This window comes from Sminthopsis crassicaudata, chromosome 3, assembly GCF_048593235.1.
Source record: "Sminthopsis crassicaudata isolate SCR6 chromosome 3, ASM4859323v1, whole genome shotgun sequence".
NCBI lineage: Eukaryota > Metazoa > Chordata > Mammalia > Dasyuromorphia > Dasyuridae > Sminthopsis > Sminthopsis crassicaudata.
In genome coordinates, this window is record NC_133619.1 from 323043274 (window position 1) to 323057410 (window position 14137).

Genomic DNA, 14137 nt, shown 5'->3' on the forward strand with positions numbered 1-14137 from the left:
GTAGGTCTTGCCTTATTACTCCCAGCCTTATTCTCCTTCTGTACTTTCCCTTATAAATGTGTACATCATATACCTACACACATTTTTGCATACACACACACACACACACACACACACACACACACATATATATATATATATATATATATATATATATATATACACTTTCATATATGTAGATGTATCACATTTGCCCTATAGATGCATAATAATAACTAATGTTTGTACAACTCTTACTATGTACCAGGCACTGTGCTAAGCACTTTACAGTTATCATCCTTTTTGAGTCTCACTAATCTTGGAAGGTAGTTATTATTATGAGCCCCATTTTACAGGTGAAGAAATTGAAGGAATCAAAGGTTTAAATGACTTGCCCAGGATCATACCTACTAATGTCTGAAGCCAGATTTGAACTCAGATTTTACTGATTCCAGGTATGGCACTCTATCCACTATGCCACCTAGCTGCCACCATATATATATGTGTCTGTGCATCTCACCAACGTTCCACTTGCTGTTCTATTAAATTAGAAAAGTAAAGATTATCTCTGATTCATATGTGAGGGAAGTAAATGCCTATGGTTACAATTGTACCATTATTCATATTCAAATCTGGGTCTCATGTTCCTCAACCTATAGTTCTAGATCACTTGGTACTATCTCATAGGATTTGGGCTTCTTCTTAATTTTTTAGGTAGCTCATCATATTCATTAAAAAGATATGATAAAATAAAGTGTCCTATCTAGTAATCAAGAAAATAACTGAACTGAATAAAATTAGTGATTCAATGAAGCTAATGACCTATACCTTATTGGATTAAGGTACATTGTTTTAAAAAAAAATATATATATATATATATATATATATATATATATATATAGACACAAATGCATAAAATAATGGATTTCTTTAACTCTTTTCCTTGCATATAAATATCTATTTAAAATTATTTATATAGCTTTTAGTTTATATCGCTTTCATTTTCTTTCTCAGAAGTGACTCAAAAAGACTAGGTAAAAGACAGTAAGCATAAATGTAAATTCTACTCTGAAGACAACTTTGCACAAAGAGCTCCTTACTCTTTATCAATTGAAAACAAACAAACAAACAAACAAAATAATCCAAAACTGATAGGTAACAAACAGCTAGGAGTAAATAGATTGAGATTATATCCTTCTTACCTCACAGAATGGTTGACAATGTACACAGTTAGCATTTAATACTTTTAATAGATGAATCAATGCATATGTGGGGAATATTTAATTTAAAAAATAATGTTCGAAATATCTCTACAATATTATTATATATGCTTTGAAGCTGTTCTGATGGTCAATTTATACATTTATACTGAGAAATTACATACCCAGAACTAGTCTACCATTGTTTGAATTTGATCTGCATCCACATGATCCCTTAGTGGTGATTGTGGTGGTGGCGATTCTAATATTATAGTTTGAGAATTTGAATACATCCTAGAGACCAAATAGTCCAATCTTCTTATTTTAGAGATGAAGAAGTAAGACCCCAAAGGAATAAATGACTCTCTGTTCCAGTTCTGATGTTTTCACTGGCTATCTCCATGCCTAAAATGATCTCCTTCCTCATTTCCACTTCCTGGCCTCCTGGCTTCCTTCAAGTCCCAACTTTAAAAAAAAATCGTATTCTACAGAAAGCTTTTCCCCTGTTACCCTTAAGGGTAGTGTCCTCCCTCTGCTGATTACATGCAATTTATCTTGTACATAACTTATTTGTACATAGTTGTTTTTATATATTCTCCCCCATTACAGTACAGGTGCCTTAAAAGCAAGGCATTTCTTTATCATTTTTTTTGTACCTCCATCACTTAGTATAGTTCTGTATAGTATATAGTATAGTATAGTATAGCTTTTAATAAATGTTCACTGATTCATTTTTGCTTGACTACCAAGGGACACATGGCTAATAAGTATTTGAAATTGGATTGCAATCCAAGTCTTCCATGGAAGGAAGAAAAAAAAAAGGAAGGAAGGAAGGAAAGAAGGAAGGAAGGAAGGAAGGAAGGAAGGAAGGAAGGAAGGAAGGAAGGAAGGAAGGAAGGAAGGAAGGAAGGAAGGAAGGAAGGAAGGAAGGAAGGAAGGCGGGTGAGAGAGAGAGGGAAAAGAAAGGATGAGGGCCTTGGTTTGGGCCGTTTCTCTTCCCTTAATTTGCTCTTTCAGCAAATCATGGGCTAGGATTAGTCAAGGTGTTTAAATACTAATGATATGACAGGCATAGTGAAAGCACATAGCAATAATACTTTCAAATGTTTCTGTTTATATATTATATATATATATATATGCATGTATATATATACATATTTGTTGATAACAGATAATTACTTCTGTGCCTCCTTTATTCCATTACATTGGATTTATATCTTCCTTTGCCCTTCTTTTAACTATCTCTGAGTATGGTGTTCAAAATAACAGGACTAAAACACTTCTCCCTGGTCACTACTTTATTCTATATGTTGCATTTTCTTCTTAGAATGTAAGCTCTTTGTGGGCAGAGGCTTTTTCTTGTATGTTCTTATACCTCCATAACTTAGTATAAGGCCTAAATCAACATGCTAAATGCTTAATTAATGAGTTCCATCTCATTTAGTTTCTATATGTATTTATATTTGTTACATGTACTTTCTTTTTTATTATACCATTTATCTTTATATTCAAATTATTGATGTAAAAAAGATCACCAAAATATATGAAATAATTTTTCCCCAAATTGATATGAATGTTGTTTGAAGGTTATTTAACCGTTTCTGAATATACTTAATATCTGTCTTTGTTAAAGTCACACTTCTTTTTTAATGTAGTACGTTGATTTATTTTTAATACACATTATTTTTTTATTATTTTATTAATTTACTAATCATGTTGAGAGAGAAAAATCAGAGCAAAAGGGAAAAACCATGGAATAGAAAAAAAAAGCAGAAAAAAGAAATGAACATATCATGTATTGATTCACATTCAGTGTCTGCTTTTTTTTTTCTGGTTGCAAATGGCATTTTCTACCCAAAGTCTATTGGGATTCCTTTGGCTCACTAAACTACTGAGAAGAACCAAGTCTTTCATAATTGATCATCACACATTCTTGCTGTTATTATGTACAATGCATATACTTTCAATATACTTATTTGTTCTCATGTTATCTCTCTACTAGAATGTAAGCTACTTGAAAATAGGGACTGTTTCATCTTTTCCTTTCTATTTCTAGTTCTTAGAACAGCTCCACAAATTTAATAGGAACTTAATAAATGTTTATTTATTAATTGATTGAACCATATAATTGCCACTAGAGGGAAAAGAAACATCCATTTCTTCCCCTCACCCATTTATGATTTTTGTCTGCCTCTATACACAATACAAATCTTGTCCTCTGATGTCTTAATCCCCATCACCCTTGTCTCCCTCTAACAAAACTTACCACTTCCTTAAAGCAATCAGAAATTCTGATCTTTTTTTTTTTTAAATCTAAAGTCTCTGTTACAGAATGCTTTTGGTGTGTCACAAGAGGTGGCAAACACACTGATTTCCATCTCTGCCAAGGGCTGCTGTTACACCAAGGAAAAACATATGTTTCCTCTCATAGGGCAGCTCCAAGCCCTGCAGGTTTATTACAACACTGTGATGGGGCATAGGGGGTCTGTACAAGCCACTACAGCCAGCTAACTACACCATCTGGGATCCTTCCTATTCAATAAGATATAGAAGAATGTATTGCATACAGCAACATTGGGGACCATATTCTTTTCCACAGCAAAAACAACAGGGATTTCCATATCTTTGGCCACTTTCTCCAAGGTCATAGGAGGAAGATCCTCTCCTTGGAACTCATCACAAACTATCCTCTATTCCACAATTATGCTAATTCCAGTGGTACTTGACTATATGTCTTTTTAATCAGTCTCACAAACCACTAATTTTTTTTTCCATTCTTATATATTAAAGTCTCTAACTCATCTTCAGATTCTTGTAGGGCCTTTTGGATTTCTTAGGTCTGTGCATATATCTGTCTATATCCAACAGTTACAGTACAGCAGTCACCAGAGACCTCACATGGAATTACTGAACCTTCAACTTGGAAAGGAACTCAAAATCCATCTAATCTAATCAACGATTGAATATCAAAGACCTCTATAGCCCCGTTTCTTAAATTGTGGTTTATGACTTCATATGGATTCTCATAACTAAATGTGGGGATCAAAATTGCTTCATTATCAGTAAAATTTTGATCTATATATCTATTTTATAAACCTATCTACCTGGGCTCACACAAAAATTTTCTCAAGTGAAAAGGAATCATGAGTGGGAAAAAGTTTAAGAATCTCTGCTTAATAGCATATCCTCAAAATAACCATTCAGACTTTATTACAAAATCTTTAGTGAGGAGAAATCAACCTTCACCTAATTTCACTTTGCAAAGTTTAGTTATTAGCTACTTTGTCATTCTATAGAGCTGAAAGTAACCTGTTTGAAATGTGCAACTATCAGTAGGGCTCAGAAGGAAAAGTCCAATGCATCTTCAACATGAAAATACTTGAGATACTTAGACAGTTATGAGGTCCCTAAATCTTTTCTTTATAATACTAAAACATCTATGTATTTTGTTCTTTCTTCTGTGCGTTTTCTTCAGATTATTAATACTCTTTAAAGCTTATTTCCAAAAACTAAATAGATTGGGTTATACAGTCTGATCAGGGCAGAGAAAATAGATTTGTCATCTTCTCTATGGTAGAAACTATGTCCACTTCTCTTACTTGATAAATAAATATTCTACTATATGTATTCCTTTCCTTCCATTTGTGTTTCATTTGTAAATGCAATTAATATACTTTTGGTTCAAATCTGAAAAGAATTTTAAACATCACAGGGTCAAGGAGATACCTACTAGAGAACTTCTTAATAAATCTTCACTATTCCTATGAAATGGCAGAATCCAATGGAATAGTTGGGAAATCATGATGTATTGAAATAGAAATAGCATCATATTTTATGACTTAATACTACCCACATTTACTAGCTATATGATGCTGAGCTACCCTTAACCTCTGTTTGCTTCAGTTTCCTAATGTGGAAAATAATAACACCTACTTCTCAGTACCATTGTGAGAACCAAATGCTCAATTCAGTGCCTGGCATATAATACACATAGTATAAATATTATTATGTCAAAATTACCTCAATATTAGATGGAGTGATTCATTCAAAATTAACATCTAAGTTTAAAAAATAAAAAATAAATATATTTCATCAACATTAGAAATACCATTCTTTAAAAAAATGATATAGTTCTAATATATACATGTGAATTGTCAACAAAGAAGCTGAAATTATTTAGAGTGAACCTTTTTTCTGATTGGAAAGAGACAGAAAGCAGGGTGCAATAAGATTAATTCTGCTGTTTTGGTGAATCTATGTTCTCATCTAAATTAAGGAGTGAATGAATGAATAAATGAATATTCATGTAGGTGAGAAAAGAACTACATAAAATAAAATCTGTTCCTATCCATCCAATACAGAAGCGATTTTTTTTTGTGTTTGCATTTCAAATGAAGAAATAAGAGCTATCATATAGCAAAATTTCTGACAACTAATATGTTCCTTTTTGCTCCCTTGGATATTGACATAAATAAATTTCACTTTGTTTTTAACTAAAATCTATTCAAAACATGACTACAGAAGATGATATTTATGACCATGTTTAGGTAAGAGAGAATATAAGCAAGAAGAGAACTAAAATCTGAATTTCTGTAGGCAATGAGCCACACCAAAAAAAGAAATTCTGTTCAGGTCATGATGATAAATCAGCAATAAATGGCCATAACTACTGGCATAATTACTCCATGATGCATAGACTCACCATATGAAACAAACTTATACACATATGGGAGAATGTGGGTGTGTTCACACATGTGTATATATTTTGGGGAGCTAAAGATAGTTGTTGAGCACCTAGATGACTCAGTGAATAGAGTACTGGCCTTGATGTCACAAAAATTCATCTTCATGAGTTCAAATTTGGCTTCAGCATTATATGTGTGACCTTGGGCAAGTCTAACCTTATGGAATGAGCTAGAGAAGGAAATGGCAAACCATTCCAATATCTTTTTCAAGAAAATCCCAAATGGGGTCACAAAGATTTGGACATGACTAAAATGACTCAACAACAAAAAAGACAATAGTTATCTTATGTATATTGTGCTGATGGGGAGGAAAGACAATGATAGTTTAAAAGAAGTTGAGCCCAGAAATATATGTCCTTGCAGTACTTTTATTTTTTTAATCTACTTATTACATTTCATCTTTATTCATCATTCTAACTTGCCAAGACCTTTTTCAGATTCTGGCTCTGAGAACTTTTCACAGCTTTGAGACAGCCAACAAACAAGCAAGCAAACAAATAAATAGCTAGATAAGTGAGTGAATGAATAAAAAGACACTAAACTCAATATCTCTGCTTTCACCTAAGTTATTTACAAAAGTGTTGAAAGGACTAGTACCAGAGAGTTCTGTGGCACTATAATAAGGAAATTATTCCAGGATAATATTAAGCACTTCATTTTAAGGCAACTTATTGAATTATTTTTAAATCAATCTATCTTTCATCTATCCATTTTATATACAAGGATATAACAAAAAAGACTTTGTCTTGAGCAAAGCTTTACTCTAATCTTTTCTGCAGAAGGTAATTTACAGTACCCTCACCTGTGTCTAGTTTATGTTGTTGTTTTAATCATTTCTAACTTTTAATGACCCCATTTTTTTTGTTTATTTGTTTGTTTTTAAGCACAGATACTGGAGTAGTTTGCCATTTTCTCTTCTGGCTCATTTTACAGATGAGGAAACTGAGGTAAACAGGGGTAAGTGACTTGCCCAGGGTCACATAGCTAGTAAATTCTGAGTAAATTCTGAGGCCAGATATCTTCTTCTTCTTCTTTTTTTTTTTCTGAGACAATTGGTGTTAAGTGACTTGCCCAGGGTCACATAGCTAGGTAAATAAGTCTTCTTGACTACAGGGCTAACCTTCTATCCACTGTCTATTCTCTATCACTAGTTAGTCTGTCAAAATCTCGATAGTAGAGGATGATAAAAAGGGCAACTCTTTTCTTTGATATTTACTCCTTCATTACTTTGGAAAAGTCACTTAGTTTCCCTTTTCCTTAAATTAGGAATCTGACCTAGATGGCCTTCTAGGTCCTTTGAAAGCCTAGATCTATGATTCTATGAATTAGTCCTGCTGCATCCTTACTGACTCTTGCTACTCACCACTTCACATTCTAAATGCTCATATATCTTTAGAATGAGAAATAATAAGTTTTATTACTTTGCCAAGAATTGAAAACAAACTTAGAATCCTACCTATAATATCTAATCTTTCTTATTTAAAAAAACCAAACGGAAAATTGCTTATCTCTAACCATGTGATAAATGTATTATTCTCCACATTACTGATAACTGAGGATGGCTCAACAATAATATCCATGAATTTATCTGAATATAGTGAAATTACTGAAACTAGATGGTATGTTGGATAGAATGACAGGTTTCATTCCAGAGACCCGCGTTTACATGGTATCCTATATATTTACTAGCTACATAGGCCTGAGCAAGTTGCTTATTTTTCCTCTGTCTTAAATTTTTTATCTGCAAAATTAAGGCAGGAAAAGGGCCTACCTCACATAGTTTGTATGAGGATTGTGCATATTTTTGGGTTTTTTTTTGGTGTGTGTGTATAAGCCCCCAATATATACACACAGATAGATGTATGTGTGTGTATATATACATACACACACATATTCATGTATATATGTGTGTATATGCATATATATGTATGTGAATATACCTATTTTATATATGTTTAAATGCATATCTATGCAATCAATATTAGATATTCTTAACACCTTTTCTATTAGGCCATTTCTGGACTATATTTTCCAATTTGGAGACTATTCTTTTTCATGAAGAAAACAAACAAATGATTATTTATAAGTGTATGATGTAGTAGCTAGACACTCATCCTCAGAATAAGAAAGAAAAGCTCTGAATCTTACCTCTGATACATACCTCCTAGTTATGTGACCCTAGACAAATCAATCTCTTAATGCCCCAGGCAACTTTCTATGTTACAAAACCATTGTCCATCAGCATTGATAGATGGAATTTCCTCACGGGGAGATCTTTACAGAAATCAAATCACAGATATGTTACATAGATAGATAGAGGGATAGATGGATATACATACATATGTATACATATACATACATTTGTATATAGCATTATCATTTATGATTTAGTTAAATAACTTATCTTAGGTAACAATGGGGACAGATTTCAGAGCCTAATGACCTAGGACAGTTTAACTTGAAATGAATGATAATACTTATTGATAAATGTGATAGAATCATTTTAAGTTACTAAAAATTCCCCAAAGATGTTAAGTATAATTTGTGCTATAATTTTAGTTTGAATGATATTGAACATAGTTTGTTCACTACTCATTAATCACATATTTGCTTATAATTTCAGTGAGCTATCAAAATATAATTTAACAATTTATTTCAAAAGTTTTCAAAGAATTTCATAACATTTATAAAATTTATTTTTCTTAATTTCAGCCTCATGATCATCAAATTGAATAATATATATATATACACAAAAGCATACAACTTAAAATTCTCATTAATACCAATGAAATATAGTCTTGACATATCATGGGACAACTATCCTTTGACATATTTTTCAAACAATAATACAGATGAAAAGAATTTTGATTTAGAACAGGAAAATGGCTTGCCCCAGATCACAGAGCCAGATAGTATGACTACCTTTTAAAGTGTTGGACATTAATGTTTTGTTTTGGAATTTCCAAGTTGTACAAATTTACCCTCTAGGCAAACCATCCCTTTGCTATTAATATAGAAACTTTGTTTTCAAAGAATACAATTATAAGTGTTGGAAAAATCACATATTGTTTAGTCAATTTGCCTGTATGTTTCCTCCAATTTGATACATGTTTAGTGTATGTAGGAGTTCCAGATGTCTTAAAGAAGGGAAATTGATACATTTTTTGAAATGTGAATGAAATCTTTACACTTTACTCTCAAATAAATAACTTATTCTTCTCTGCCTCTTCACTTACTTTATTAAATATTAATAAAGAAAGTGAATGCAAAAAGAATTTGGTTGATATAACATAATGGTTAAAATCTTTTTAAAAAAAAAAAGCCTAATAAGTTGAACAGTATGTATTTCTGAGTTCCAAATGAAGTAGTTTATTTATACTTATTTGGATAATAATTTGGGCAATACCATGCTCAATTCAATAATATAAATTATAGTATTATGAATAAAATATGGTAATAATTCATATCTAATAATATGGGGCTGGGATTTCCTCTGATTTCTCATGAAGTTCTTGAGGGGAGAATCTTGCTGAAGTTGGTCCCTTATACATCAGGAGATGCAGATGCTAACTCTCCCTTTATTCTTTCCAGTTAGGATTCCACAATTTCCTCACTGTTTCCACAAAAAAATTATATATACAATGACAATCAAAAAGAGGTAAGATTATTGTGATATATGTTTAAACTCAAGGTCATAATTATACTATACTGATGAGTAATTCTCCAAAGAAATATAAGAAATGTAAAGAAATGAGGGAAAATTGAAAATTTAAAGAGCAGTCATATACTTGCCATTGGACCACAAGAATTAAAAAAACAAAACAAAACACAACAGTCTTTAAGGTTCATAGAATCTTTTAAGATGAATTTCTTGTTTTGTTTTGTTTTATTTTTCTTTTTTTTTCCTGCTTCTTTCACTCACCTAGCACCAATCAGCAGCCATGGCTTCTGATGAATCAGTTTCTCCTTCCTCTGGTACCCTGAAGGTTTACACTAATAGTAACATTTCACAGAGAAAGTGGAATAGTTCTTCTCAAACTGTTACTCTTAAACAGAGGGCAAGAGAGTTATTCTTTGCCCTAAAAGTAAACCACAAGTCTCACTAGGTTCATTTGGAAACCATGAAGAAGATCATCAAAGAAAACAAAAGGAACACTATTCACAGTTGTTTCTGATAAAGCTTCACCAAGTCACAAATATATCCTTACCCAGAGTAAATATGACCAATCATTGAATCACTGTAGGTGAGATCTGGGGAGATAAATGAAAAGAGCTCCCAGGAATCTCACAGGGGATTGACCCCTTGTTCAAAAGCTCTATTTGGATGTCTGCAAGTATTTTGTGAATAACTTGGCTTGCTTATACATGTTTACTTAAATCTTTTAAGATGAATTTCTTGTTTTGTTTTGTTTTATTTTTCTTTTTTTTTCCTGCTTCTTTCACTCACCTAGCACCAATCAGCAGCCATGGCTTCTGATGAATCAGTTTCTCCTTCCTCTGGTACCCTGAAGGTTTACACTAATAGTAACATTTCACAGAGAAAGTGGAATAGTTCTTCTCAAACTGTTACTCTTAAACAGAGGGCAAGAGAGTTATTCTTTGCCCTAAAAGTAAACCACAAGTCTCACTAGGTTCATTTGGAAACCATGAAGAAGATCATCAAAGAAAACAAAAGGAACACTATTCACAGTTGTTTCTGATAAAGCTTCACCAAGTCACAAATATATCCTTACCCAGAGTAAATATGACCAATCATTGAATCACTGTAGGTGAGATCTGGGGAGATAAATGAAAAGAGCTCCCAGGAATCTCACAGGGGATTGACCCCTTGTTCAAAAGCTCTATTTGGATGTCTGCAAGTATTTTGTGAATAACTTGGCTTGCTTATACATGTTTACTTATGTACAGGTACCTACTTACCTAATATTTATCTAGCTATGACTTTTCAGTTTGTCATATATCTGTCCATCACCTCTTTGTATGTCTTCTCTGTTCTCTCAATTATATCATTATTCTTACTGAAAATACTGACATCCTCTACCTTTTCTTCATAAATTCACCTCCTTGAACCTGTCCATAGACATACATTTGTTCAAGGATGCAGAAGCACGAGTTCCCACTAAAAGGGATAAACACCTCCATATGTGCTGCACAAAAATTTATACCTATTTTCCAAACTATCTTACAATTCTTGCATGACTTCAGATGATTTTTAAAATGTGCAGTTGCATGATAGACATAATTTGCAAACTTTATGTGTCTTTTAGGTACCTACAAGGCCAGAATGATCCCTTCTCCCTACCATATTCAAAGTTCTGAGTAACAAACTGGCACCTACTCCCTGGAAAGTAGAATTTCCAGTGCATGGGTTTATAACAAGGGGTTACACAATGAAGGGTTAATAATTAATGAAGAGGGAATTTCAGCAAATAGCTGAAGAAGGACTCTTGTGAGTTGTTGTTGGAAAGCATTTCCCATGTCATGTCTAAACCCCTCTGCAAGCAGATGAATCACTCAGTAAATCCTGTTACTCTATGTGGATAAACCTTACATGCCAGCTAACAAATCCAGAGAGGTGGGAGAGTGAATCTGTTTGAAAGGAAGGATCTTTTGAGGATCACAACCATACTACACAAGAAAAGGAAGAAGGCATAATTTATGTCCTCATTCTCCTTAGTTTCTACCAACTTGGAAAACCACTCTATCTTTCTCTCTCCCCTCATTGCTCCCCCACATACACACATGGTAAGCACTTCAGGCGCGTGCGCGCCTACACACACACACACACACACACACACACACACACACACACACACACACACACACTTTCCTCTATAACAAGAGTAGAGATCCCAAAGCAGAATACTCTGTCACAGTCAACCAAATTTATTTCTAAGGAAAGGAATGAAAACTTTGCTGTTGTAGGCAGCTCTGCTATGGAACTGCTCCCTGATGCCCCAGGGTTTATGCACTATCAGCTTCTTGCACACAGATTAGAGGTTTATTTTCAATTCTATATATTTCTTTATTGCCACAACAGGCAATATTAGCCAGATAGACAGATAGACACTGGAACATTTTATTGGAGTAAAATGAGATTTTAAAGGATCCCAAAGGAAAGGTTTAGTTGTCAGCATCTGACAGAAATTCTGGGAGAAGCATATCAAAGGAAAGGGATATATGTGTATGGGTGGTGTCTATGGGGGGTTGGGTAAAAAGGAAGTGGAGATTGGAAAGGGAACTAGGAGATTATCTAAAAAGTGAATTGGCACACAATACCTCCTGGAGAGCCAGCTTTCTCTGTCCCCTCAGAGGGGTCAAACTTACCAAGGACTTATATTCCCCTCCAAATATCAATCTAACAATTATACTTTCAGAATATGGTAGAGGTCCATAAAATTAAGACTTTTAGATCAAGGATTACTAATTAAAAAAAAATTTTAATTACTGCCTTAGTCCTTTTGGCTTAATAGTCCTAGATTTTACAAAAAGTAATTAGGTATTTGAAAAGTTATTTTATTTCACCTTACTTATTAACAGGTTTATTTTTGTTTTTGTTTTTGTTTTTACCAAAATTTTAGGGAATGAGGGAGACACCAAGGGATAAATAAAGTTCTTACACTTTATTAGTTTCCTTAGTGTCCATAAGGAAATTCCATATTGACAGAATAGGAACAAATAGCTTCCTGATAACTTGAACTAGTGAGGAAGCAAAACATTGAGGTTTGTTCCACTGCCCCCCCCCCCAACTATCTCTTCTCAATGAGTGGAGAGACCAACATAGGGAACCATTGGAAATATATCTGAGAGCCATAATTCAATAACTCTGCTTACCACACAGCAGTGTTTAAATTAAGGAACCTCACCAGAAACTGGTAAATTTAAAAAAAAAAAGAAAAAAAGAAAAAGATTTATCTAGCTTTCCCCCTCCCCAACATACTTAAAGTTAACAATTCTTATTAAGAGAAGTAAATCAGGGAAACAGACCATTAACCACGAGTTCAGAAGCTTTAAATGGGTCCAGAACCCCCTTTTTAGTTTATAGCTCAATATCATAGAATGAGGAAAAGCGACAAATACACACAGAGCCCTGATTCTTACAGCATCAGCAGCTGTAGTTTAAGGGGAACACATACATACATAGACACACATATCTTGGTACACATGCATAAATATATATCAAAAACTGGGAAAAGTTCCCAAAATGCCCTACCTGAGGATGGCCGTGTCCCCCTGCCTCACGGTGATGTTGTCAGTGCCTCGGGTAAAATCCACGCCGCGAACAGGCAGTCCTGTGGGGAGAAGGCAGAGCAATCTCAGTAGGACCAGCGGCAACTGTTTCCGATCGGGATGAACTCTTCCGACCATGGTGGCCAAGCTGACTTTCAGGGTATATATAGGAAGATGGGCACTCTCGGGGTGTGCAGGTCGGACAGGAAGAGCAATTTACAAAAACAGAGCGATCATCAACAGCCAGGGAGGAGTGAAAGCAGACGGGGCTTCTCCAGCTTATAATCCTTTCCACTTTTCTTCTCTTCCCTCCTCTCTCTTGCACCTCTTTTCTTTCCCCCCTAAGTCTTAACGAGCCCCTCATAAAACCAGAGCAAACAAAAAAAGTTAAATGAACAAAAATACAATTTCTTTTCTTAAAAAAGCTTATTGAAAAAATAAACCACTTGCAAAGGTGAAGGAAAGCCTTAAAAAAGAGAAGATATTGATTTGTTGTTGCTGTTGTTTCTTTTCCCTTTTTCTTTCTGCTGCTGAATGCTCCTATTTCAGTGAAGGGCTATACAGTCTCTGAGAGGAGCTCCTTTCATAACCCACTTTTCTTAGGCGGAGGGAGGCCAGCAAGCACCAAGCTCTACACTGTGAGTGTAAAAAAACCAGCAGCAGCAGCAGCAATGCTCTCTCGCTCTCTCTCCTCTCTCTCTTCTCTCTCCTCTCTCTCTTTTTCTCCTCTCTCTCTCTTTCTCCTCTCTCTCTCTCTCTCTCTCTCTCTCTCTCTCTCTCTCTCTCTCTCTCTCTCTCTCTCTCTCTCTCTCTCTCTCTCTCTCTCTCTCTCTCTCTCTCTCTCTCTCTCTCTCTCTCTCTCTCTCTTCCTCTCTTTCTGCTCCTCTCCTCCTCCACCCTCCCCCATCCAAGTGCTGTTTTTCAACAACCCCTCCACCTCATCCCCCTCCTCCCTCCGGCTGGCCCCTTGCTTTGCACAACTGC

At 34.4% G+C, this 14137-nt stretch overlaps 1 protein-coding gene across 5 annotated transcripts in view; it reads right to left on the minus strand.

Annotated features, from left to right (window-relative positions):
* The window catches only part of LSAMP (limbic system associated membrane protein), a 776712-nt gene extending 762781 nt beyond the window's left edge, over positions 1 to 13931 (minus strand). For 3 of the 5 annotated variants that reach the window (XM_074301295.1, XM_074301294.1, XM_074301293.1), the window contains exon 1: positions 13137 to 13924. In XM_074301295.1, coding sequence (XP_074157396.1) covers positions 13137 to 13291 — 155 coding nt within the window. In that variant the 5' untranslated portion in view covers positions 13292 to 13924. Of the gene's footprint in view, positions 1 to 13136 lie in introns of all 5 variants that reach the window. The other 2 variants (XM_074301296.1, XM_074301292.1) reach the window with 2 other exon arrangements.
* Between the last annotated feature and the right edge of the window lie 206 nt (positions 13932 to 14137).